The sequence below is a fragment of the Halichoerus grypus genome, chromosome 3 (assembly GCF_964656455.1).
Source record: "Halichoerus grypus chromosome 3, mHalGry1.hap1.1, whole genome shotgun sequence".
NCBI lineage: Eukaryota > Metazoa > Chordata > Mammalia > Carnivora > Phocidae > Halichoerus > Halichoerus grypus.
Window position 1 is genome coordinate 54,350,466 of NC_135714.1, and position 27,448 is coordinate 54,377,913.

At 35.1% G+C, this 27,448-nt stretch overlaps 2 protein-coding genes across 2 annotated transcripts in view; one reads left to right on the plus strand and one right to left on the minus strand.

Annotated features, from left to right (window-relative positions):
- The window catches only part of LOC144381237 (transmembrane protease serine 11C-like), a 60,663-nt gene extending 48,245 nt beyond the window's left edge, over positions 1-12,418 (minus strand). The window contains exons 1-2 of the mRNA XM_078068175.1: positions 12,345-12,418; positions 4,399-4,517 (exon numbers count right to left, since the gene is read on the minus strand). Of these exons, the coding sequence (XP_077924301.1) occupies positions 4,399-4,517; positions 12,345-12,418 (193 nt within the window). The remainder of the gene's footprint in view (positions 1-4,398; positions 4,518-12,344) is intronic.
- Positions 12,419-16,088: 3,670 nt separating this feature from the next.
- On the plus strand, positions 16,089-16,295 carry LOC118538755 (large ribosomal subunit protein eL39-like). Its single transcript, XM_036096922.2, has one exon. It carries the CDS (start codon positions 16,089-16,091, stop codon positions 16,242-16,244), a length of 156 nt encoding a protein of 51 aa, XP_035952815.1. The 3' UTR covers positions 16,245-16,295.
- The last annotated feature ends 11,153 nt before the right edge of the window (positions 16,296-27,448 follow it).

Sequence of the window (27,448 nt, forward strand, 5' to 3'; positions counted from 1 at the left end):
CCAGGCGCCCCCTAGCAAACTGAATTTAACAACACGTTGAAAAGATCATACACCAAGACCATGCGGGATTTGTCTTGGGATGCTAGGATAGTTCAGTATACACAAATAAATAAATACACTGCATAAATAGAAAAAAAAATAAAAACCATATACTCTGATATATGCAGAAAAAGCATTTGACAAAATACAAAATTCTTTCATGTCTTAAAAACATTCAACACATAGGTTCTAGAAGAGACATATCTCAATATAATAAAAGCCATATGTGACAAATCATAGCCAACATCATACCTAATGGTGAAAGATTAAAAGCTTTTCTTCTAAGGTCAGGAATAAGACAAGGATGCCCACTCTCATCACTCCTATTCAACATAGTATTAGAAGTCACAGCCAGAGCAATAAGTCAAGAGAAAGAAATAAAAGGCATCCAAATTGGAAAGGAAGAAATAAAATTGTCATTATTTGCAGATGATGTGATCTTATATAGAGAAAATCCTATAGATCCCAGCAAAAAATTGTTAGAACTAACCAAGTTCAGTAAAATTGAGGATACAAAATCAATACACAAAAAACAGTTGTTCTATACACCAACAATGAAACATGTGAAATAATATATGTGTATGGTGGTAACAATTTTGTAATATAAGTGTATCAAATCAATTCATTGTACATCTTCAGCTTACACAATGTATGTGTCAATTATGTCTCAGTAAAGCAGTAAAAAGAAAATTCCAAAGAAACATAGTATTTTTGTTGTTATATATTTTTATTCATAAATACTCCATGGCTTCTTATTTTTCTATTAGAATATTTAGGGTTGAGAATCCAGACATCGAGGCAGTGTTAGGTTATATTAACTTCTTGGAATACTAAATAAATTTCAAACACTAAAGAGGAAAGCCATTGTCTAACTCTGTAACTCTATAAGAGCACCAACCCTTAATTAGAATGTATAATGGTCAATTGACTGATGAATGGGTAAAGAAGATATGGTATATACATACAATGGAATATTACTCAGCCATAAAAAAGAGTGAAATCTTGCCATTTGCAATGACATGGATGGAGCTAGAGAGTATTTTGCTGAGTGAAATAAAGCAGTCAGATATAAACAAATGCTGCGTGATTTCACTCATATGTGGAATTTAGGAAAGAAAATAAATGAACAAAGGAAAAAAGAGAGAGAGGCAAACCAAGAAACAGACTCTTAACTATAGAGAACTGATGGTTACCAGAGGGGAGGTGGGTGGGGGGATGGGTTAAATAGATGATGGGGATTAAGGAATGCATTTGTGATGAGCATAAAAGTTAACAACACTGTATATTAACTAACTGGAATTTAAATAAAAGCTTAAAAAAAAAGAAGGTATAGTGGTAAATTGAGTTTTGTTGGCATTCAGTGGAACTCACAGACTATCATAATAAAAAATTAGCTCCTCTCCTTCAAATGTAACCTAGACCTTGAGCAACAAAAGACATTTATGATCTAGGATTTCTTCTAAGTGTTATTTTCATTGTTTTTTTCCTTCCTAGAAGAGTCATACTTTTCAAATAATCCAGGATACACTCAGCTAAGATTAAGAGCTCCAAGGAGGACTATGTCCTGACTGATTCTCCTCTTTATATTTTTTATTAAATTAAAAAAAAAGTTCAAGTGATTTTTTAAAAAAATTGAGACATAATTGACATATATTAATTTCAGATGTACAACACAACGATTTGATGTATGTATGTATTATGAAATGATCATCACAGTAAGTCTAGTTAACATCCATCCAAATGATTTTTATGCACATTAAAAGCTTGAGAAACAAGGCTTCAATAAGTGGCTCTCAGCATGGGTTTCCAATTAGGATCACATGTGGAGTTTTAAGACTTCTCATCACATGTGCCCTTTCCCACAGAGTCTGTCTGTTCTGGGTGGGAACATCAATGTTTTATTTAAGTACTCCTGGTGATCCTAAGGTGAGGCCAGGGTTAAGTATGAAGTGTCCGGAGTATATTTCAGAGAGTTGAGTTCAGCCTTTAGTTCAAGGGGAGGCAACAGGGTCTGTTTTACATGGGTTTGGTGGGGGGAGGGTCAGTGCAGCCTGTGTTATCCATGCTACAGCAGAATTTTGGGGCATCTGTGGGAAGGGAATGTCCCTGAAGACAAGGAAGGAGAGACTCAAAGTTTGGCCTCCATGTAGGAGCTTATTGCTTCCGAATCTCTCCTGAGACAAAAGACCCAGAAAGGTGGACTTTCTACCATTTCAAGGCCCTTCTGTCTGTGGCTGTGGTGGTAGCAGGTTGGGGGTCTGTACTGAAGCCATTAGAGGAACATTCTCAAGATGCAGATGTGATTTCTCTACATAATTTCACCTAAGGAAGAAACCCAGAGAAGGAAGCAGAAAGGGCAGAAATGGAAGGTTCTCAGGTAAATGTTTCCTGGGTCAGGGAGTGTCTATTCTTCTTGCAAAGCCATGGTTTTAGAATGAGCAGACATTTACTTCTGGACTTTCTGAACACCTCTGGGGTTCCTGCCTAACAAATTTGTTTCAAGGATTTTTTGGTAGTTTTTTCATAACAATAGACTCAAGTAGTTGTAATAGAGACTATAATGGCCCACCAAAGTGGAAAATACTTTTTGGCCATTTACGGGAAAAGTGTGATGACTGTGCTGTAGATTCTGAGCACTTTTAGCAAAAGGCTAGTGTGATGCTCTAAAAACTTTCCTCCATTACTGCTATTCCTCCATTATGGCACCTGGCCTACTACCTGCCATTAAATACATAGTAGTAACCCAGTGAATGCTTGTTGAATTGAATCTGGGTAGTTTCAGATACCCCTTTTCTTTATTCTTTCTTTTCTTTTCTTTCTTTCTTTCTTTCTTTCTTTCTTTCTTTCTTTCTTTCTTTCTTTCTTTCTTTCTTTCTTTCTTTTCTTTTCTTTTTCTTTTTCTTTCTCTCTCTCTCTCCCTCCTCTACCTTCCTTCCTTCCTATTGATCTATTTTCTACCTATTTATCTGTCTCTTAAAAAGTTAACCAAATAGAAAACAGAACATTATATAGAGTCATGTGAAGCAGAAAAAGGTAGGTATCCGGGAATGAATATTTGTACAGTGCTTCGGTTTTTCTGGCCTCTTTATTTAAATAATAAATATGTGACAGGGTAATTATCATGAGGAGATGGCTCACTGCTCTCAGGTTTGGAGTCTGGCATAGTGAACTAGAATATCTTCAAATGGTAGTGAAAGCTTCATTCAAAGGAGGAGCATCATAAGGCTGCCTCTATATGATGCCAAAGCATCTGGATAAAAAGCATAATATTTGGTTTATCAGATTGAGATTTGGTTTATTTAGTGACAAATATGTAGACTTCTTAAAAGTGTCTTTCTGATTTAATGTTTTAGTTCATACAAGATATTGTGACATCAGGTATGTAGCCTTAAGGTGAAAAACCAATGACTTTTATAAAGATAAGCCCTATCAAACACTTTACACAGTCTCAGGAGGGTCTAGTCTTGTTCCCACAGGTTTACTATGACTTGAGGAAACTTACATTATTAACAAAACTTACTTATTCTTATGCACAAGTATTTAATTTGGGATTTTTTCTTTTTAAGAAGTTTTTAAGTTGCTAAAGTTTATAATTTCTGGGAAATAGGTATTATTATGAGTAATTCTAAGAGTGAGTTCTTAAATACATTAGAATTTTATTTTCTTATTCAACAAAGTAATTATTCTCTTGTGGGAATGTAGAAATATTTTTTTCCTATAAAAAGGCCCTCGTTCTTGAAAAGTTAGAAAATAGTGGGTTAAAGAAAGTGACAAGAACAGCACACAGCAAATTTGGCACAAAGTGCTGTTTATAAGAAAGATTGATCTTGAGGAACCCATAATTTTTTTGTATTTTATGTAAAATATAAACAAAATTTGTATTTGTACTGACCTTTTAGATTTCATCCTTCAATAGGAAATATTCTAGTTTTTAGGAAGAATTTTATTAGAAGAAAACATTACATGAAGAAAAAATTATAGGCTTTGAAACAAAAAATCTTAGCTTAGAATCCCATATTCTGGGCTTTTATATTTGTTTGTTAACTTATTGATTATCTCTTCAAAAAGTTACAAGTTCAGCAAAGGTAGGAACTATGGTTTATTCATCAACATATTCCCAGAACCCAAATCTTTAGCAGGAATTAAAAAAAGAGTACACCAAATCCCTGGGTTTAGAATACCCTAAGCCAAAGGTTACTAAAGAAGTTTGCAATCAATATTATTAACCTTAAGAAATTCTCTCTGCTAAATAATGTTGTCTGACTTCTTTCCTTCCCCCATTCTCAAAATTCTTAATTTTCCCAATAATAGAATCAATAATTCTATGTGATTAGAAAGTCAGACACAATGAGTACTTACCATAAATGACAAAATAAACAATGAGTCCAATGATTACTGCAGCAATAACCAGCATTAAGATACCCAGGGTAATCTTTCCACATGTTGTGAGTTTCATTTTTGTGTTTGACTCTGTCCCTCTGAGCAGAAAGAATAGGAAATCAAGTGTTAATATGAGCAGGATATAGGACACTCTCAGAAATAAATATAGACTTGATGTGAAGTATAAAATGGATTATTTTACATTATGGATTCATTGGACTGATGAGCTTGGAAAACATGTAGAACTAGTAAATATAATATTTGGTCTGCTTATTTTTCAGCACATATGAATAATAATGGTAATACTAAAATCAAAATTCATTCATTTAGCAAATACTTGTAGATGTTCTACTATGGACTAGGTACAGTAGTAGGAACAAAGATCTCTTTCCTTATGGATATTACATTTTACTGAGGGGAAATAGCCAACAAGGTATAATGAATAAATAATAATATATATTGATATATATAATTAATAAATAAGATATATAACTGGTAAAAAGATCTTAGGTGCTATAGGAAAAGTAGAGCTAGGTAAAGATCAGAAATGTGGGAGTGTGTGTGAGATGATGGTGGCAGGATATGATATTAAATAGAGCAGTCAGGTTAGGCCTCCTGAGAAGGTAAAATCTGAGAGACTTGAAACAGAAGATGTTGTTGGCCATACAGGTATCTGGAATGTTATAGGCAGAAGGAACAACTCCACAAAGGCCATGAGGGAGAGGTATGCCTAGAAGGGCATGTTAGGAGGGCAGTGTGACTGAAGCAGTGAATGAGGAAAACAGTAATGAGGGAGTAATTATGAGAGGTACCAAGGCCTTGGTCATACAGGGCTCTGTGGGTCATTGTAATAATTTTGGCTTTTTCTCTGAGTGAAATGTGATTTTTAGGGGGCTTTGGGCAGAACACTATGATGATCTGATCTCATTTCTTAATGGGATCTCCCTGACTGCTTTGTGGAAAGTAAATTATAGAAGGCAAGGGTGGAAGCAGAACCACAAGATAGGAAATGATTATAACAATTCAAGCACAAGATGATGTTGTAGAGTGGTAGAGGTGGAGGAAATGAAAAGTGTTTGAATTTGGATATGTTTTAAGTATAGAATTGGTAGGATAGAGTCTGGGATAGTAATATAAATTTGGCATTCTTCAACATATAGATTAGGATCTGAGACTAGAAGAGATTCTCAGGGGAGTAAGTATAGATAGAGAAGACCAGGATATGGTCACTGGAGCACTCCCATATTAAGAGATTAGGAAGAAGAGGAAGACCAAGCAAAGAAGACTGAGAGGGAGCAACTAGCAAAGGTTGGAGGAAAAGCAAGAGAAAGTAGTGTCCTGGAAACCAATAGCAGTGTATCAGGGATAAGGAAGGGAAACAACTGTGTCAAATGTTGCTGGTAGCTCAAGATAAGCAAATGAGCACTGAAAATTGACCATTGGATTAGCATTATAGAGGTAACTAATGATCTTGATGCAAGAAGTTTTAGGAGTGGCAGGGGAAGAGAATGGTTAGAGATGGTTTCAAAGAGAATGGATGTAGAGGGACCAGAGACAGTGACCACTGACCATTCTTTCAAAGATTTTGCTGAAAAAAGGTAATAAAGAAATGGAACTATACATGGTGAAGGAATGGGATCAAGAGAAATTTTATAAGATAATAGTTTAATAAACCTCCATATATCCATCACACAAATTTAAGAACTGTGAACACCTTATAATATTTCATCTATTTTTCTGGAACATTTTCAAGTAGTTGCAGAAAAATAATTGCATCATGACATTCACCCTTAAATATTTTATTTCCCCTCTAAAAAATAAGAATATTAAAAAAATATGACCATTGTAATACCTAATGAAATTACCAATAATTCCTGAACAGCCTCTATCACCAAGTTCATACTCAAATATCTCTAGTTGTCCTCAATTGTCTTCTACAATTTTTTTGTTGTTGTTGAACAAAAGTCAAATCAAAATCTTCACATTGCATTTGGTTACTATACTTCTTACCTTTTCAAATCTAGAACAGCTTCAATACTCTGCCCTCATTTTAAAATTTTTCATGACATTGATTTATTAAAGGCTCTGGTTCAGTTATCTTACAGGATACTCCACCTCAGAGGAAGAGAAGAAGTTTGTGTATTTGTGTTTCAAAATTTTTTAATTAAATGTTTTTTATTTTGTGACAATTAGACTCATATGTTGCAAGAAATAATACAGAGGGATCTCTGGTATATTTTACTCAGTTTCCCCCAATGGTAACAAATTGCAAAACTATAACACAGTATCATAATTGGGATATCTATAATGATATGGCCAAGATACCTAACATGTCCATCACAAGGGTCCCTCATGTTGTTGTTGTTGTTGTTTATAGCCGCATCTACTTGCCTTCAGTCCCCTTACCCTCCTTAACTCCCTGGCAACCACTAGTCTCTTCTTTTCTATAATTTTGTCATTTCAAGAATGTTATATAATTGGAATCCTACAATATGCAACTTTTTAGATTTTGCTTTTTATCACTCGGCAAAATTCTCTGGTGATTCATTCAGGTTGTTGCATATATCAATAGCTGTTTAAAAATTTTTTTTTCAAAAATTGCTGTTAAATGTACTAACTCTTTCTTAGATATGTCATTTGCAAATATCTTCTCTCATTCCATAGGCTGTCTTTTAGTTTTGTTGATTGTTTCCTTTGCTGTACAGAAGCTTTTTATTTCGATGTAGTCCCAATAGTTTATTTTTGCTTTTGTTTCCCTTGCCTCAGGGGACTTATCTAGAAAAAAGTTGCTATGGCCGATGTCAGAGACATTACTGCTTATGCTCTCTTCAAGGATTTTTATGGTTTCAGGTCTCACATTTAGGTCCCTAATCCATTTTGAGTTTATTTTGTGTATGGTATAAGAAAGTGGTCCAGTTTTATTCTCTTGGATGTAGCTGTCCAGTTTTCCCAACACCATTTGCTGAAGAGACTCTCTTTTTCCCATTGGATATTCTTGCTTCCTTTGTCAAAGATTAATTGACAATATAATTGTGGCTTTATTTCTGGGCTCTCTATTCTGTTCTATTGATCTATGTGTCTATTTTTGTGCCAGTCCCATAATATTTTGATTACTACAGCTTTGTAATACTTTTGAAATCTGGGATTATGATACTTCCAGTTTTGTTCTTCTTTCTCAAGATTGCTTTGGTTATTCAGGTTCTTTTTGTTTCCTTACAAATTTTAGGATTATTTGTTCTGGTTTTGTGAAAAATGCTGTTGGTGTTTTGATAGGGATTGCATTAAATCTGTAGATTGCTTTGAGTGGTATGGACATTTTAACATTATTTGTTCTCCAGATCCATGAGCACTTAGTATCTTTCCATTTCTTTGTGTCATCTTTGATTTCTTTCATTGATGGATGTTTTATAGTTATCAGAGTATGGGTCTTTCACCTCCTTGGTGAAGTTTATTCCTAGGTATCTTATTATTCTTGGTGCAGTTGTAAATGGACTATATTGTTATTTGAAGTGAGTTTCTTGTAGACAACATATAGTTGGGTTATATTTTTAAATCCATTTTGTTAATATCTGTCTTTTACAGGTGTATTTAGACAATTTACATTTAGTGTAATTATGAGTATTTTAGGGCTCAACTCTGCCTTTCAAATATCTTAATCAAAACATCTTTAAGAAACTCTGGGAGATGATTCATCATTATTCATAGACTCATGGGATTGTTAAAGGCATGGGATGACATACACAGTTTGGAAACAGTAGTTGGATAGGGTAAGAGAATAACAATAATAAAAGCTTTTAGAATAAACTATCATATTATTTATGAATTGGGAGCAACTTTAATCCAATGTATTTATGTTTCAATATAGTTTAATGTTTTTCTTTGGAGCACACAAAATGTGGGTGGAAGAAATGCCTCTTTACAAGTTAAGTAATTTATTGTATTCATGTTTATTAAGCATTTTCTATGTGTAAGACATTGTGCTAGGCAAGGGGTATACAATGATGAACAAGATCACTAATAAATGTAAACTACAAGAACTGTAAAATATTAGTTTTGTGTTATATACTTATATACTATATTATTATACTTATTTGCAAGTATACTGGTAGTACTAGTTTGGGCTGCCATAACAAAGTACCACAGACTGGGTGGCTTCAACAACAGAAATTTATTTTCTCACAGTTCTGGAGGCTAGAAGTCTGAGATAAAGGTGTTGGCAGGTTTGGTTTCTTCTGAGGCCTCTCTCCTTGGCTTATAGATGACTGTTTTTCCTCCTTATGTCTTCACATCATCTTCCCTCTGTACATATCTGTGTCCTAATTTTCTTTCTTTCTTTTTTTCTGGCTTAGACAACACAGAAATTTATTTTCTCACAGTTCTTGAGACCAGAAGGCTGAGATCAAGGTGTTGGCAGGGTTGGTTTCTCCTGAGGTTTCCCTCCTTGGTTTGTATATGGCCATAGTTTTCACATGGTCTTCCCTTTGTGTACGTCTGTGTCCAAATTTCCTCTTTTTATAAGGACATCAGCCACACTGCTTTGGGCCCACTTTAATGACTTCCCATAATTTAATTACCTCTCTAGAGACCCTATCTCCAAATACAGTCAGATTCTGAGGTTACTAGGGGTTAGGATTTTGACATATGAATTTTGAGGGGACACAATTCAGTCAGTAACATATTTTTGGATTATATTATATACTTGATATTATATATTTTACATTTTATATATAATATACCCATATGTACAACACTCCATATATGCTTGTATGCTTGTGTGTATGTATGCTTGATATATCCATATTAATATATGTTGAAATGACCATACTAAATATTGATTAGTTTGAAATACCTACATTTATTTGATTTTTGTTTGAAAACAGAATCAAGTACCTATAAAAAATTTACTTTTCATTACTTAATAGTCATTCCCTGAAGAGATGATACTCCCTAAAGAGCTAACATTAATTAGATATTCAATGCAGGTGAAATTTTCAAGTCTTATGTTTTTAGAAATTTCATTTTACTTAAAAACCACTTTGACCATTTAAATATATTCCAAATTATGTTTTCACCTTGCACATAAAAATTAATATCTTAATATTTCTATGAAAGTATGATGCCAATGAACATTTTTCGTTCATAATAAAATAAAAATCCCTAAAAGGCACTTCACTATGACAAGTGTTTTCCTCTAAATATCTACAATCTGACCAACTCAATGAGTCTAGAAGAGTGTTTAAAATTTTGGGGAAAAAATAAATGACTAATTTATATAGTAAAACCCTGGTAACTTACAATCCTGTTATCCTAAAGCAGCTTCTTCCACTCCCACATATGTATGCCTGTATATTTTACTCAATACAGCTTGCCATGGAATAAGCCTCAATGAAAATGTGATGATTGTAGTATGAAATTGGTGGCAAAATCTTGGAGTATATTTTTTATTCATCTCAACTGTGTCCTTCTAATAGATCTATCTAAAAAATGCTGGTTTTGTAGGTTTAAAAACTTGAATATTGGTAATTTTATAATAAATCACCCTATAGGAACACAGGTACGTTTTATTTATTGTTTCCTCTTGTCATAAGCTGATATAAAAGTGATTCTTGTAAACAAGAATTTGTTTAATAGGGAGATTGACTTCAATCTTCCCTCCAGTGTAAAGTTCCTAAAATGAGAGACACATAGCCTCTTGGAACTGGAAGGGACTTTGCAAATCACCCATTCTGGTTTCCTAATTTTAAGAGGACATGTAGGACAATATTTTCTCTTTAGCACTTTCAAACCTAGGGAAGGTAAGCATTCTAGGTAGAGATTTGTCCTTTGGTTATTATCAGCATAGTTAGGGTTAGAGTTAGGATTAGGATTCTTTTCTGATCTCTAGAAGGAAAATTAAATTGTATAGGCCACTCTAACATGCAACTCTCACTTATCTTACAGCCAAAATCTGAGATCACTACCGTGACTTTACTATCTTGATTCACAAATGTAAAATTTTGGTTAATGAATAAAAATTAATTTTAAAGGCAAATGAACTAAGTGTTTCTGTCATTCTTACCTGAGTTTTCTAAGATGCAGATGTTCTTCCTATTTGCAAAGGGTTTTATTGATTTGGAAGGTAGTTTCCCCTGTGTGTGTGTGCATGTGCGTGCATGTGTGCGTGCACATGTATGTGTATGTGTGTGTATTCCTGAATTCAAAAGGAAAATTAAACTTTGTCAATATCCAGTTCTTTTAAGTACTCCTCTAAAAACAATGCCAGACATACAAATTCCATTTTCCCAAAGTATTATTATGTAGAATATTGGTTGAAAATAGACTACTTATTTGACAGAAATTGGGTCTTGGGTGTAGTTAACGAGCAATAGAAAAACTTGTTTTGATTTCAGTAACATGCCTTAATTTTTTCTAATTGTTTTATTTATTCACCAAGTATATCCTGAAGCTATTCAGGTGCAATAATGAAATGGTAATGATATTGAGGATTATTTAGCAATTTCAGAAAAAGTGGCTTTCTGGTGAGTTGTACTTTTTATTAATTCTTTGAATGGATGAAACCAGAGTCTATCTACATATTATTTCTCACATACTGTTTATGGAGCACAAGGAGTTGATTGAATTAACATGGACATAAAACACATTAGAGCCAAGATAAAACATTTTTACTAGACTTTTGTTAATTCATTAGGATTAACAGTAGCAATTTGGAAAACATTTCTGGGATTCTCTTATAGCTAATTAAGCTAAATGTTAATGTGAATATGTAAAGTGACTGATTATTAAAGCTGTTTATTGTGAAGTTACATTCTGCACAATATATTAAACTGTTCCCCTAGAATCTAGATGTTGTCAAGATACGGCAACCAGAAAAGTTATCTGAGGATTTTATTAAAAATACGAGCCAGGCTCAGTGGGTTTATCAAGGTATTGATTTTTTGGAGTGCTAGGAAACACTGTCATGTGTATGTGAACATTTATCTTTGTCTTAATTTGATTAGCTTACGAATCAAAACATAAAAAGTATTTGTTCATCTGTGCGTACCATGGAACAAGTCAGCACGTTTGTTTGACTTTCAGGCCAACTGCTATCTGAGCATATGGCACAGCTAATGGGAAGAAATGAAATCCCCTATTCTTGTTTCCAACTAAAACTTTATTATTTTTTATTTAATTATTTTTCCTTTTCACAAATATTTTTTTCCAACTAAAATTTTAAATCACACCACTAAAAATGTCTAGCAGTGAAGCATTTTGATGTTTCAATTATTAAAAATTAAGACTTAAACTTTCATCTACCACAACCTAAAGGTAAAATAGCATATTGTGAACATAAATATTAATGTCTCTATTGTCAGCATACATCATTAGAAATAGATACATATAAACTATCTTGTATTCTTTTAATTAAAAAAATTCTTTTTAAAAGTAAAATTCCCCAATTTTACTTCAGCAGTTTCAACATACTTTTCATGAATGCTTTAATTTTGCTGCAAAGATTTCTCACAAAAATTAACAAGCAAAACAGATTCTAATGATTAAAATTTATCAATCTTATTCATTCTTATTTTTCTTTTATTTGGGATATATATTGCTCCTATTTTTTTTAAATATTTTTATTTATTTATTTGAGGGAGAGTGTGAGGGAGAGAGAGCACAAGTGGGTCAGAGGGAGAAGCAGACTCCCCAATGAGCAGGGAGCCCTATGCAGGGCTCGATCCCCGGGACTCCAGGATCATGACCTGAGCCATAAGGCAGTCGCTCAACTAACTGAACCACCCAGGCTCCCTATATTGCTCTTATTTTTATAAAAATCGTTACTTTAAGAATTTTAAAATACAAATGAAATGAACTAGTTTGATCCCTTCAGAGACTTTCCCTGAGGAGCAAGGGTAAGCCCTCCTGCCCCCCACCCGCCGTCAGCCTACCTGTTCTTCAGGGGTGCCCATGCACGCTGTCCCTGAGGAGCCTCTCCCTTTGCTGTATTCTCCTTGAGTGCCATGTGGCACAGTCCTTCTCCACCTACGTAGCTTACATCATTCTGTGACTTTTATGTGTTTTATGATAATGATAATACTTAGCACTCATATAACTCCTCCTCTTCAAAGTGCTTTCTGAACATTTACTAATTAATTTTATATTAGTAAAACGCACTCCATAAATAATAAATAATCCTATGAGCCAAATGGAGGCAAAATTTAAAACTCTCATCTGTTGTGACTGAGGAAGCAATTGAGTCACCTGGTTTGAGACGGATAGTGAGTCTTTTCTCAGTTTTGCATTTTGTGAATTTGGAGACAAGTGGCTGCTCTTCTCACTCTTTAGAATCCACTTCCAAAGATTGTGGCAATTTCTTTATTGCTTTTTGGTGGAAGACCAATGGCTCTCCAAGTTCTAACCCTACATTAGGATCTGAATGATCTCCAATTTATAATTGTCTTCAACCTCCTTCAACCCATAGATCATCCTTTCATGAATTCCTCTATGAAATTTTTACTGCTGGGCGCCTGGGTGGCTCAGTTGGTTAAGCGACTGCCTTCGGCTCAGGTCATGATCCTGGAGTCCCAGGATCGAGTCCCGCATCGGGCTCCCTGCTCGGCAGGGAGTCTGCTTCTCCCTCTGACCCTCCTCCCTCTCATGCTCTCTCTCTCTCATTGTCTCTCTCACAAATAAATAAAAAAATCTTAAAAAAAAAAAAAGAAATTTTTACTGCTATCCTAATACTAGCACCCATTAATTTTTTTGTGTGTCCTGAAATCCAAAGGGTGTTGCTTTTTATTAAAAATATATATGGGTTTAACCAATAATCTTTCAAGTTTTGGATAGCATTCCTGTTCTTAGCAGCCAATTTAGATATTGGTGTGGAGACTAGAAAGGACACATCCTAATGTTTAGCCACCTGGAAGAGAAAGAACTTGCCAGAGGCCAGGGACCAGCAATAAGGAAGAATCTAGTTATTCTGGGAGAGAAGGCTTCCTTGGGGAACCTGATTATATGATCAAGTAGAATCATTGTTCTACCTATGCTACCTCCTTTTTTCTCAAACATGTAAAGGGAAAGATAATCAGAAAAGTCATATTTGCATTAGAATGAAAAAGAAACATCATAGTAGTTCTTCTATCAGTTATTAATAGGACCTTGATCAGATAGATATATTTGCATTCTTAAAAAATTTCCATTTTAATTATATTTGAGCATTCCAAGACTCTATGCTTTTGCCCATGTCCTCAAAATATCCAGTATGTTCTCACTCTCATTTGTCTTTGTAAACCTATTCATTTTTTAAAGATTTATTTATTATTTTAGAGAGAGAGAGAGAGACTGGGGAGGAGGAGCAGAGGGAGAGAATCTCCAGCAGACTCCCTATGGAGTATGGAGACCGACATGGGGCTCGATCTCATGACCCTGAGATCAGGATCCTGAGATCATGATCAGAGCCAAAACGGAGCCAAAACAAAGAGTTGGACACTTAGCCAACTAAGCCACTCAGGCCCCCCAATCCTAATCATTCTTTATGGTTAGCTCAATCCTTACTTTTTCCATGTGGACTTCTCAAAATATACTGCTTTATCATCTGATGCTCACAAACTCCGGGAATCTTGCACCTTGCTGAGTTACTTGTGCCATCATGGTAGTTAAGCCCTTAAGTAGAGAGACTTCACAATGTATTGAGGTGGAGAGACGCTGAAGTAATTTTGCTTAGTTTGGAGGTGACTGAGAGTAGTGGGGTCCATTTATTCTATGCCTCTAAGAAGTGTGCAGAAAATGTGAGAAAGCTGGTTGACCTGTTGGAAACTGTGCCAGCAGTTAGTAGCATAATTTGTGGAGTCTGAATCCAAGATAAAAATGGGAAACTGGACATCTGAGAGGACAGGTGTGGAGGGCTGATAATGTCTGCAGACCAGCTGGGGCAATGGGCCCCTCCAGAGAGGATAGTCTGGACAATGATGACTGGAGATCAGCCCCATAGCCCCAGTCCTTTGACACTATGTAACTTAGAATACCTGGAACTTAGGTAATGGGACAGAATATGGTAACTTGCCTGAGAAAACCCCAAACTATCTGGGAAAACCCTGGATTGATTAAATCTACCAAGAATAGAGTGTATAGATAACACTATTAGGCGGAATGGGAGTTTGAAAGAGACATAATTAAGAAAACTACTTTTGGTGGGGGGCATACTTCAGTTTATTGCAAGGAAATATATCAGCTAGAGTAGCAAGTTTGAGTGTGAACTTTAAAACTGAGGCAGCTTTTAAGTTATACAGAAAAGAGATTTTCAGAAAAGTTTTAGTTTTTAAGCAATAAGATGTTTAGAACTACTAAGGAAAGACATAGGACAGTAGCTCTAAGAAATTATATAGAACAAAGATGCCACAGAAAATCTAAAAGTAGTTTTTTTCTTGTTACAACTCTAAGTGTCCACTTTAAAAGCTATTGTTAAAAATAACCAACTATAGGATTGAAATGAGAAAGGTTTAAAAACTAGTTTTAAAACAGTATTAACTGATACAATGACATATAAACTAAGAAAACTTAAAATCTTTTGGTAATTACCATGAAGCAGCATAAAATGATGTTAAAGATAAAATATAAAGTGAATAAGGCAGAATACAAAGTAGTTTTGTATTATTGTTAAAGGAGGTCATGGAGAGGAAGTAACTGCGGGTTGACCCTGGAGCAAAGTGAGCAATCAGGGGCTCCTTACCCCCCCCCATCCTTGGACCCTACCCTCTGCCCATGGTTCCCACAGTGGGAGCCATATTCAAGGTCGCAGACTTGAGAGAACAATGTGTTGAGACCTTCTGGACAGAATATGTGGCTGAATCCAGTTGATGCCTCTACATAATCTGTTAAGATTCTGGCCCCTGATGTAGAGATCTACTCTGGACCAGGTGCCTAAGACAAGCCTCATGTGTAAGTTCCCTAGCTTCTTAAAACTGTCACCTACCCATATGGAGTGGTTTGCCTCTTCCTTCTGTCGTACTGTGTCCTCTGTGTATAGGGGTCAGTTTGCGAATCAACAATTATGATTACAAACCAAGTAAAATTATATATATGTTTAGAAGAAAACTGGAAGAGAATATGAAAAAGTGAAAATTGATATAATTGTCAGTGTCACTTTTTTTAAGCTTTTAATTCCTTCCCATTATTTTATTTTTTCAAATATTTATTTATTTTAGAGAGCAGAGAGAGAGAGAGAGAGCACATGCATGCATGCACGCAAGTGAGCGTGGGGGGTGGAGGGGCAGAGGGAGAGGGAGAGAAATCCTCAAGTGGACTCCTGGCTTGGGCAATCCCATCACCCAAGACTATGACCTGAGCCAAAATAAAGAGCCACCCAGGTACCCCTCTTTCCCATTACTATAACATTACTTACAAGGTAACATTCTTTGAAAATGAAGGAATGTTTAAAATTTTTTTTGGCCTATTCATTTATAGCCACTTTTAACACTTCAGGTGAAAATTTTAAAGTGAATCTCCTTTAAAAGTAAGTATAAAGTACATATTATGCACTTTTCTATCCAGTTTTCAAATAGAAAACATTTAACGGAAGGAAGGTTGGGAAAGCCACAAAGGATAAAATAGAAAAATACCTCAATGTTTAAAAGGCACTTAGGAAGCTTTCTCTTTTTCGCCACCATCCTGCTCTGCGTGGCTGACTGCTCGCCATGTCTTCTCACAAGACTTTCAGAGTCAAGCGATTCCGGGCCAAGAAACAAAAGCAGAATCGTCCCATTCCCCAGTGGACTTGGATGAAAACTGGTAATAAAATCAGGTACAACTCCAAGAGGAAGCACTGGAGAAGAACCAAGCTGGGTCTATAAGGCGTCACACATCATGAGATGACACACTTAATTGGCACACATATTTAATTACTCTGCGTGAAGATCATGTGTTCTATCATTCTGTAAACATCCTTCCTACCCGGCCATAGACTTGTCTTATCATGGAAGTGATTTTGCTCTGTGACTATGCCTCTGCACCAGTAGGTTTGTTCAGTAATAAATGTGAGAACTTTTGGCTCTAAATAAATAAATAAATAAATAAATAAATAAATAAATAAATGGCACTTAGGAAAGAGGAAATATTTTGGTTTTTAAACATAATAAGCCATTTTAGAAGACACTCTTCTGTGTAAAAATTTTTATTTACAATACCAAGAAAACTAGTTTAAGAGGTAATCCTGGAATACATGCAATTCATAGTTTGAAAAGTAGTATTTATAGATTTTATTAATATATATGTGTATATTCATTGTTGATAATTCATATTTTAAACTATTTTTATAAAAATTGTCTAATAAAAACAAATATTAGTCAAGTTCTCTATTTTTACCTGAGAATACTTAAAAAAAATTTTTTTTTGCTAATGTGCATATGATTGTGTTTCCATGGATATATATAATTCTTTTAAGTTCCTAAGTGTATATATTTGAAAGTGTTTTTTTTAATTTTTTTATTGTTATGTTAATCCCCATACATTACATCATTAGTTTTAGATATAGTGTTCCATGATTCATTGTTTGTGCATAACACCCAGTGCTCCACGCAGAACGTGCCCTCCTCAATACCCATCACCAGGCTAACCCATCCTCCCACCCCCCTCCCCTCTAGAACCCTCAGTTTGTTTTTCAGAGTCCATCGTCTCTCACGGTTCTTCTCCCCCTCCGATTTCCCCCCCTTCATTCTTCCCCTCCTGCTACATTCTTCTTCTTCTTTTTTTCTTTCTTAACATATATTGCATTATTTGTTTCAGAGGTACAGATCTGAGATTCAACAGTCTTGCACAATTCACAGCACTTACCAGAGCACATACCCTCCCCAATGTCCATCACCAAGTCACCCCATCCCTCCCACCCCACCTCCCACTCCAGCAACTCTCAGTTTGTTTCCTGAGATTAAGAATTCCTCATATCAGTGAGGTCATATGATACATGTCTTTCTCTGTTTGACTTATTTCGCTCAGCATAATACCCTCCAGTTCCATCCACGTCGTTGCAAATGGCAAGATCTCATTCCTTTTGATGGCTGCATAATATTGTTTATGTCTGTGTCCATGTCTCTGTAAATACCTAGCTGATCCATTAGCACTATAACATTTTCTAACTCAGCCTGTATACTAGGACAATTTTTTGAAAGAGTTTTACTAAAGTTTAGAACAAATGCACTCTAGATTTTTTTTCCCAAAGGCATTCTGATTTTAGAAGCCATAATAAAAATAGCTGCATATAAGAAAAAATTTCCTGTGACTACAATCTCCATCTACTATGAGAAGAAATGTAATTTTCTTTAATGTCATTGAATTTTAACTTTCATTCATTCATTCCTTTGGCAAGCATTCATTGAATGTCTCTTATCTGTTGTGCATCCTGATGGGAATTCTGAGATAAAAATCAACTGCATTTTAATTTATTGAAAATTTAAATCCCACAAAGATTTTGTGGAAAGTTTGTGTATGTGTGTTGCATGATTGTGTAAATTTCATGAGAAATCTGTGACCTAAACTGGTCATGAAGTCAATTGCTATATATTTTTGTCTTCTCAGTCCCAATGATTATATCATTCAATATTATTGAATTCCATAAGAAACCTAATGTGTAAATGCATACACACAAATCTTGCTTTTTTAGATGTTTAAAACTTACCTGAGCAATTAAAATCCAGTATGTCAAAACGTAAGATCCTATTGAACTTTTCCATATGTACATAAGTAATTGAAAATATATACTCACATATTGGTAAATATTTTCTTTTAGTTGATGGATAATTTCACGTTTGCTTAACACAAACATTATCCTGACGAATTTTCTCAGGATTGTAGGCCCTCTAGTTCTTATTCCTTCCATTTCTTTGCCTCACTTACACAGTCTTTTTATTTGGTCCACTTTTAAATTATTTAGAAATTTTCAATTTTACTTCTAAAATTTAAGAACGTATTTTAGGGAGCATAATAAAAATCTCTCTTTTTTTGGAGGCAGGATAAAAGAATCCCTCTAATTAGAGAGCTCTTTTTCATGAGAGAGTTATTCTTATTTTCTAACAATGTTGCCACTGAGGAGGGTCCTACAACTATGTTTCTATGCTGGCATTTATCCCCCAGATTATATGAAACTATGAAGAAACAAAAAGTCACATTTCTCTCTGGTTCTCTAGAAGTGGTGGAGAAGTAAAGGAAGTCTTCATCCCAATCTCTGCCATGGGTAAGTGTTACCATAAAATTAAGAGCATTTCATGCTGTGACCGATGTTTCCTGACCCAGGTTTGGGGAAAAAAAAATGAAGTTACAGGCAATTTATATAAAACAAGTTTGACAAGTCTATATAAAAAAGTTTTAGAGAAGGGATTATAAAATCTTCAGAGTTTTAGAAAAGGAAAGTTTCCTTGTTCTGATAAGTGCTACAAAGCAAACAAGATTTCTTTTTTTTACCAGAGTAATATAATTAGGTAGACTTTAACATCTGGAGAATAATTTTAAAGCTTTTTTTTTTTTTCAATTGATTCAAGTAGGTGGTAAAAGCATATTTTTGGAGCTAGTGTTAATTTTTTTTAAATCTTTATTGCCTATGATTTAACAGTTTATTAAAATTTATATTTTATTAAATTGTTCTGACTCTCAAAAGTAGAAAGTCATATATTTAAGGTTGAAAAGAAAGAGGGTTGCATCCTAAGCCTGTTCAGTACAAACAAAATGTCAGTGAAATCACCCCATGAAAAAGGCATAAATCATAAGAGGAGCAAAAGCAGGATTTTTCAGGTGGCCCATAATAAATACGAGTATGAGTGGTATTGAGTTAGGACAGCATTAGAACTAGAAAAGAAGTTTAGGAATTACAGATAGTATGTGATTCAGTTAACCACATGTGCAGAGAAAGATACAGTCATTTGAAACTATAGTAGAATACTATTTCTAGCTGACTTACCTGAAGCCCAGAAGCTTTTACCAATACCCCTCATACCTTCATCCTGTGTTCCCTCTCAGCATCTGTTTGCATCACACTGATATGTGTGCACGCTTTAGTTTTCTTTCTCTTAGAGGGGGGGAGTTTATTGGAGGCAGTGCCCAGAGGGAGTTCGGGGGAAGCATCAGGTCCCTGGAACTGCCATCAACCAGAGTTAGAGGAGTCAGGGCCCCAAACAGAACATTTTATTATAATGAGGAGTTTGGTGAAATGTTGAAGAAGGGATGATTAAAAAAAACTGAATAAAATGTTGGAGAGCTATTTCTTGAGACTCTGGACCCCATCAGAATCGTCTGTTAGGAAAAAGTGTGACACAAGTTTCAGGGAAGACTGAAAAGCCACTCTCTCTACCCCTGCACAGACCTCTCCATCATTCCCGAGGGTTGGAAGTTGAGGAAATCTCCGGAGATGGTAGCATTTGTGGCCTGGATGTGAAGATAGGTGTCATTGTGGTGAGGCTTATGAGTAGCTTTGTGGGTCCTGTGGGCATATTTGAGCCTGGGAAAGAAAGGAAAACAGACCGGCTTCTATGTGGTGCTTTCAGATGGAAGCAGCCTGGTTCAGAAAGGAGGCATATATTATATGTTACATTGTCACACTGAGAGTATGACTGTGTCTAGAGAGACATGAGGAAGAACATAAAGAAATTTGCCAAACCATCTGAGTGTCATGATTTTGGAGGTGCTGATTTGAATTTGAGCCAGTGTTGTATTTGTTGATAGTAAGAGATGTGAATACATAATAACCTTTGAAAATCTAGAATCAAAACATGGTGACTCTCATAATGCAGAAGGCACTAGTGAGAATCTGACTCTCATTTTAATGTAGAGGAAATTGTATTTATTATTATTGTATTATTATATTTATTATATATATTATTATATGTATTATTGTATTATTGTATGCTTCTTAGCTTGAAAACTCAGAGTTTGGAAAATAAAATAATATGCCAAATTTAAATCGTGCTAAAGATGAGTTTCTAAAGGATAAATATACAGGCTTTAGAATCTAAAAAACTGCCTTGAGATCCTAACTCTGCAATTTACCAGCTCTGTGAATGCAGACATTTTACTGAACTTCTCTGAACCTTAAGTTTTTCCTCTTAAACATGGTTTTAATAATAATATCTCTCCTGGGTTTATTACCTGGAAGGCCTGGTGGTTAGCAAATGCTTCATAAATATTAACTATTATAACTATCGTCGTTACCGTTACTCTTATTATCTCAGCTCATACTTTCAATGAGTGGAGTATCAGTCACCTTTGCTTGGTGTCATACATTATTTTCCAAAACATTCCTGGGGGAAAAATGAATTTTTGCTTCTATGGTTTCTACTTATCACACACAAATACCCCCAATGAAGTAGAATAGTTAGTGAGAAAATATTTGTGAATTCTAGATTAAAATAAATTTTCTTAGCTGAAACATAACTTCAAAATTCGTCAAGTGAAGAGACTAAATACATTTGTTTAACTGGGGTAACCCAGCAAATCTGCTCATGTGGGAGTATCTTAACAAAACTACTGTCAGCAAAAACTGTTATCTGAAGCAAGTTTTAAAGAATATAGGACTTTTTGGATAATCCATAGACTTTAGTAGCAGGATAGGCCTAAAATGTTAACGACCACAGTTTAAATACATTTATGTTAGAATTCGGAGAAATTGTCTCTACTTCATGGGTTTTATCCAAATGAATTTTATAATCATGTAACAAAAGCTAACTTCATAATATTGTAGGTATGCTTTATTTTCATAAAAGAATGTGATCCTGAAGGTATTTTTATGAGAACTTATTTTTTTTCCCCTACTAACTTAAGAAAAGCACTTTGCCTGATCTGTGTGTATAAAAAGAGAGGTTTAATGTTCATTTCACTTAATGAGAACATGTCGATGATTGGTAACAAGAGCGTGTGAACTTTGAAACTTTCACACTTTAATTTTTCCTGATCAGGTTTTGTCTGGCATTCTGAAAAGGAGCTCAATACAATCTGTTTTTTTAAAAAGAGATGGCATTTATTTAATTACCCAGCCAGACTGGTGGGAACTGAAGTCTTTCACCTAATAGGACTGGAAATTGCAAAGGTAGGAAGACTTTGCACTTTCTGCTAAAGAGGGGCATATCCCTTTTGAGTGTGATTAGATCTTTAGAAAAAGACATCCTACTTAAAATTAAAATCAAGGATTAATATAAAATAGGTTTTTTTTTTATAAAATAGGTTTTTAAAATGTATAGCTGATTGTGAAATAAATTACTTGGTTGTATGACTTCAGGGCAAAAATTCCCACTTAAAAATTTTTTTTTGGCTCAGAGTTACTCTATTTTTAAATTCTTTTCTTAGTAGGTTTTATACAGTTTATTTCATGTAATTTATTATAATGTTTAGTTTATTCGAAGTAAAACCCTGTGAAGTAGGGAAAATTATTTTTGAAGCCTCACAGATAAGGAAATGGAAACAGTGCCTATGGCCCACCATGGTTCTTCCAACAGACCATGGTGAGTGCAGGAATAGTACATATAAATGGCTGCTGAGAGGTGTGCACAAAGATGGAGAGCTTTGGTCTGAGTCAGAGAACCAGCAATTGAGTCTGCTGTCATTTCCTACTGTGTTGGCTTGGTCACTTCAATTAACATCTGACATTTTACCTGGAGTTCAAAAAGCCTTTTAAGGAACATGCTTGCTTCTTCAGCTAAATATGACCATTAGATCATACTATGAGTCAAATTTATTTCCTTATCCTTTCCTTTTCTAAAAATAACAATATATAAAAATGTCTGATAATGTGAAAATCCTATCCAATGCTGGACCATAGCAGTTAGACTAGTAGTATCATTGTTGTTTATCAAATTTTTCTTTATATTGTTGTCATCTAAAAATGTATCTATAAGGCTCTGACATTATGTTAAAACTTCTCCTCAGTGTGGATGCCTGCAATAAAACCTACTTTCAAAAATTGTAAGTCTGGGGTGCCTGGGTGGCTCAGTCATTAAGCGTCTGCCTTCGGCTCAGGTCGTGATCCCAGGGTCCTGCGATCGAGCCCCGCATCAGGCTCCCTGTTCCGCAGGAAGCCTGCTTCTCCCTCTCCCACTCCCCCTGCTTGTGTTCCCTCTCTCGCTGTGTCTCTCTCTGTCAAATAAATAAATCTTAAAAAATAAATTTTAAGTCTATGATAGTTTAGAAAGCTACATTCTAACATTTTCCCTGCTATGAGTCCAAACATCTAAATATCTAGTAATATCCAAGGAATTTACTGAATTTATCTCTTCTGAGTATATGTTAGTGTCTTAAAGTCATAGAGTTGGCTTCTATATTTGATAGTTTCCTTTCTCCGTTGTGAATCAAGTAAAGAAACAGCTGATAGGAAACCCTGTTTTCCCTGTGACTAGTAAAACCAGAACAGGAAAATAAATTACTATAGTCATAGAAATGGAAATGTTTAGTATATTAAAGGATGCTTATTTCAAGACTTTTTGTATGAAAGCACTGCAAATGATAAAGGCTGTAAAATGCTAGTCCTGATTTTGTAACCCTTTTAAAGAGGGACTGAAAATGGTAAGGCAGAAAATTACCAGCAAAGAAAAGTTGGGGTCACTGAATCCCTAAGTACTTTTCCAAGGACTATCACAAGTATTCTATTTACAAACACAAAGAAAAAACATACTGTCTTTTTTTACTTAAAATTTTTTAACTTTTTTATTATTATGTGCATAATTATTTACAGTCTCTGAATCATTTGAGCTTGTCTCTTGCTACAACATGGGATTATATATATCTTTTTATTTTACCTTCAAACTTATAATTTAGGAAAATAACTAATTGGAGAAGAAATAGTACTAGATAATTTAATAGTACTATGCACACTAGAATTGTTTCTTAACACTGTTAACATTGATAGACCATCCTGTTAAATCTATAAAAATTCAATGAAAATATTAATGTGGATCATGAACAGGAAAAAAATTGCTTTTTCTGCTATCTACAATGGTACATACTTTTTAAAAAGTTTCATATATTTTCTTCAAGGGCTCTTTTCTGAATGGCCTGAGAATTATTGATTGCTTTCCCTCACCATGCTTGAGGATACTGACAATTGTTCTGTATCAGAGATGTGAAAAATAATACACATACACAAAAGTACATATAAATGTACAACTTAATGACTTACTATAAAGCAAATATCCATAGAAGTTTGCTAACAAACCAGTAGCTCTCTGCCTTTCCCTTCTTGGGTACAGTTCTACTATGCTCCCCTAAAGGTGAACATATTTTTTTATTTTTTGGTAATAGACTCCTTGCTTTTTTTGAAAATAGATTTTCATGAGTAAAAATGAATTCTTAAACAATACAGTTGAAAATAGAATAGTATGTATTTTTTTAATGACTGTCTTCTTTTGTTTAACTTTGTGTTTTTAAGGCTCATCCTTGTTAAGTGTGACTCTGATTTCTTCTTCTTTTTTTTAAACTTTATTTTATTATGGTATGTTAATCACCATACATTACATCATTAGTCCTTGATGTAGTGTTCCATGATTCATTGTTTGCACCCAACACCCAGTGCTCCATTCAATACGTGCTCTCTTTAATACCCATCACCAGGCTAACCCATTCTCCCACCCCCCTCCCCTCTAGAACCCTGTTTGTTTCTCAGAGTCCATAGTCTCTCATGGTTCATCTCCCCCATCATTTCCCCCCCTTCATTTTTCCCTTCCTCCTATCTTCTTCTTTTTTTTTTTTTTTTAACATATAATGTATTACTTGTTTTGGGGATACAGGTCTGTGATTCAACAGCCTTACACAATTCACAGCGCTCACCATAGCACATACCATCCCCAATGTCTATCACCCAGCCACCCCATCCCTCCCACTCCCCATCACTCCAGCAATGCTCAGTTTGTTTCCTGAGATTAGGAATTCCTCATATCAGTGAGATCATATGATACATGTCTTTCTCTGATTGACTTATTTCGCTCAGCATAATACCCTCCAGTTCCATCCACATCGTTGCAATAGTTTATTCATTTTTATGGCTATAGGAAAATCCATTGTAAGAATATAACAGAATTTACTTATTCATTCTACTGCTGATGGCCATTTGGTTGTTGCCACTATTTTGGCTATTATGAATAATACTGTTTTGAATATTTCTGCTTATGTACACCCATTTCTAACATATTCACTTTGGAGTAGAATTGCTAGATCATAAGATATGCATATGATATGCATATATGCATATTTATTGGGTAATGCCAATATTTCCCTGTTATTTAAAGCAGTTTATATTATGCCATCCTTGTCAGGTTTCAATTTGTTAGACTTTCAATTTTTTTTTTTTTTTTTAAGATTTTATTTATTTATTTGACAGAGAGAGACACAGCGAGAGAGGGAACACAAGCAGGCAGAGGCAGAGGGAGAAGCAGGCTTCCCGTGGAGCACGGAGTCCGATTCAGGGCTTGATCCCAGGACCCTGGGGTCGTGACCTGAGCCAAAGGCAGACGTTTAACGACTGAGCCACCCAGGCACCCCTAGGCTTTCAATTTTTATCCACTGGTGTCTTGTTGTGGTATATAATAATGGCTTTATTTTTTATTTTCCTTATTTCTAATAAGATTGAGCCTCTTTTATTGCATTTATTGGCCATTCCGATTTTTTCTGATGTAATTAATTCCAATCTTCGGTCCATTTTCTTTTATCAGGCTTTTTGTTTTACTTATTGATTTGTAGTCATTCCTTATGCATTTTAGATATGAGCTATTTTTTCGTTATATGTATTGCAAATATCTTCCCTCTGTCATTTTTTTCTTTTTATTCTTTAGTAGTGTCTTTTGAATAACAAAATGTTCTTAATTTAATAAAATCAAACTTAACACATTTTCTTTAAGTCTGTTTTTGTTATGATACTAAAATAATTTTTTTCATCTTAAGACATCAGGATATTTCTTGAGGTCATCAAGATATTTCCTTATTTTCTAAAAACTACATTTCCCATTCTCTCTCCCAGTCATCGAAAATGGCTTTTGTCCCCTACTTCCCTGAAAGTGTAAATGCCATCAAATTGATATTTCTAGTTTCAATCCCTTCTCCGAGCTACAGATATGTATTTATAGTTGTTTGTCTGACCTGAATGTTTGTACAACTCAAATGTAACAGATTCAGAAAGAAACTAATTTTTTAAAAGATTTTATTTATTTATTTATTTGAGAGAGAGAGTGTGTGTGTGAGCATGTGTGTGTAGGCGAAGGGGGGGGGACAGAGGGGGAGGAACAGAGAGGGATAAACAGATTCCACACGCAGTGCAGAGCCCAACAGTGGGGCTCCACCTGGGGCTTGACCTGGGGATCCATTTTACAACCCTGAGATCATGACTTAAGCCAAAATCAAGAGTCAGATGCTTAACCAACTGAGCTACCCAGGGTGCCCCAGAAAGAAACTTTTAATTCCCCATCCTCAAACTGGGTTCTCCTCCCAAATTTTCCTTTCAATTGTTCAGGCTCAAAATTTGAGTCATTCTTGATCACTCCCTTTTCCTCAGCCCCTAAGTCTAGTCTAAAGGTAATTTCTCTGTTTCTTTCTACAAATATTTCCTGAATTTCAAGTATTTTTCACCATCTTCACTATTAGCTCCTCAATCCAAGTAAATCCCATCATTTCCCTGGATTATTGCAAAAGTCTTCTGACTTGTCTCCCTTCTTGCACTTTTGTCCTATTCTAGAGGATTTATTTCATGTTTCATGTTGATTAAACAAACAATGTCCCAATGCTCGGCAATTCCTCTTTCTCTCAAAGATCTTATGCTCCCTCAAAATTATTTCCTTATTGTGGGTAGACTCTTAGCCTGGAAGGGACCATGGAAATGATCTGTTGTTTTTAAGCCTGACCTGTGGCAGAAATCCTCCAAAATATTTCTGCAGGTGATCATCCAGCTTCTGCTTAAGTATTTCTCTTGATAAGGGACCTGTTCCTTCAAAGGACAACTGATTCTTATAGAAATTAATCACTAGAAATAAGTGGGGAAATGACCTGTTTTCCCCATAGGATATTAATCAAAGTGATTGATTAGAAATGAGAAGGACTGTGTTTTGGGATTTGGATTATATAGACTTATGAAAAATATAAAGAAAAAAACCTATTTTGGATCTGTTTGACCTATTTAATGTTTAGCAAACTGGAAAATAGGAATTGAATTGTGTAAATTAGAGCCTGTGACAGATTTAGATAAATAGAAGTTCTTTGTTCCATTCTCATATAACCGGAGAGTAATTATTATTCATGGCAAATCAATGCTCTGGAAGACTCACTTTTTTTTTTTTTAAGATTTTATTTATTTGACAGAGAGAGACAGTGAGAGAGGGAACACAAGCAGGGGGAGTGGGAGAGGGAGAAGCAGGCTTCCCGCTGAGTAGGGAGCCTGATCCCAGTGGGCCTCAATCCCAGGACCCTGGGATCATGACCCGAGCCGAAGGCAGACGCCTAACGACTGAGCCACCCAGGTGCCCCTAGACTCACTTTTTTTGGTAAGATTTTATTTATTTATTTGACAGAGAGAGAGACACATCGAGAGAGGGAACACAAGCAGGGGAGTGGGGGAGGGAGAAGCAGGCTTCCCGCTGAGCAGGGAGCCTGACACGGGGCTCCGGATCAGGACCTGAGCCGAAGGCAGACGTTTAACAACTGAGCCACCCAGGGGCCCCTGGAAGACTCACTTTTGATATTAAAAAATATTTCCCCTGAATATTCTAGGACCTTCACCCTTCTTTTGTTATCCTGTAATAAATATCCTACTCTTTATCATTGCATCCATCAAGTTATATTGTATGCTTATCAACACCATCATTCTCTGGGTGTCTTAAGTGTAGGTACTATGTCTTATATATCTTAATTTTATTAGTGTCTAGTAGAGAGCCTAGAATAACAAGGCTCAATAAATTTGTTAAATGAATAATCTACACTCTGCAATTAAGGCTTCCAAGTAGTGCAATAAACAGCCACTTGTTTGCTTTAAACTTTCTTGGATAATTCTCTTTTCAGTTGTTCTGCTCACTATTTTAAACCCAGGAGGATTCAGTTTGAACAT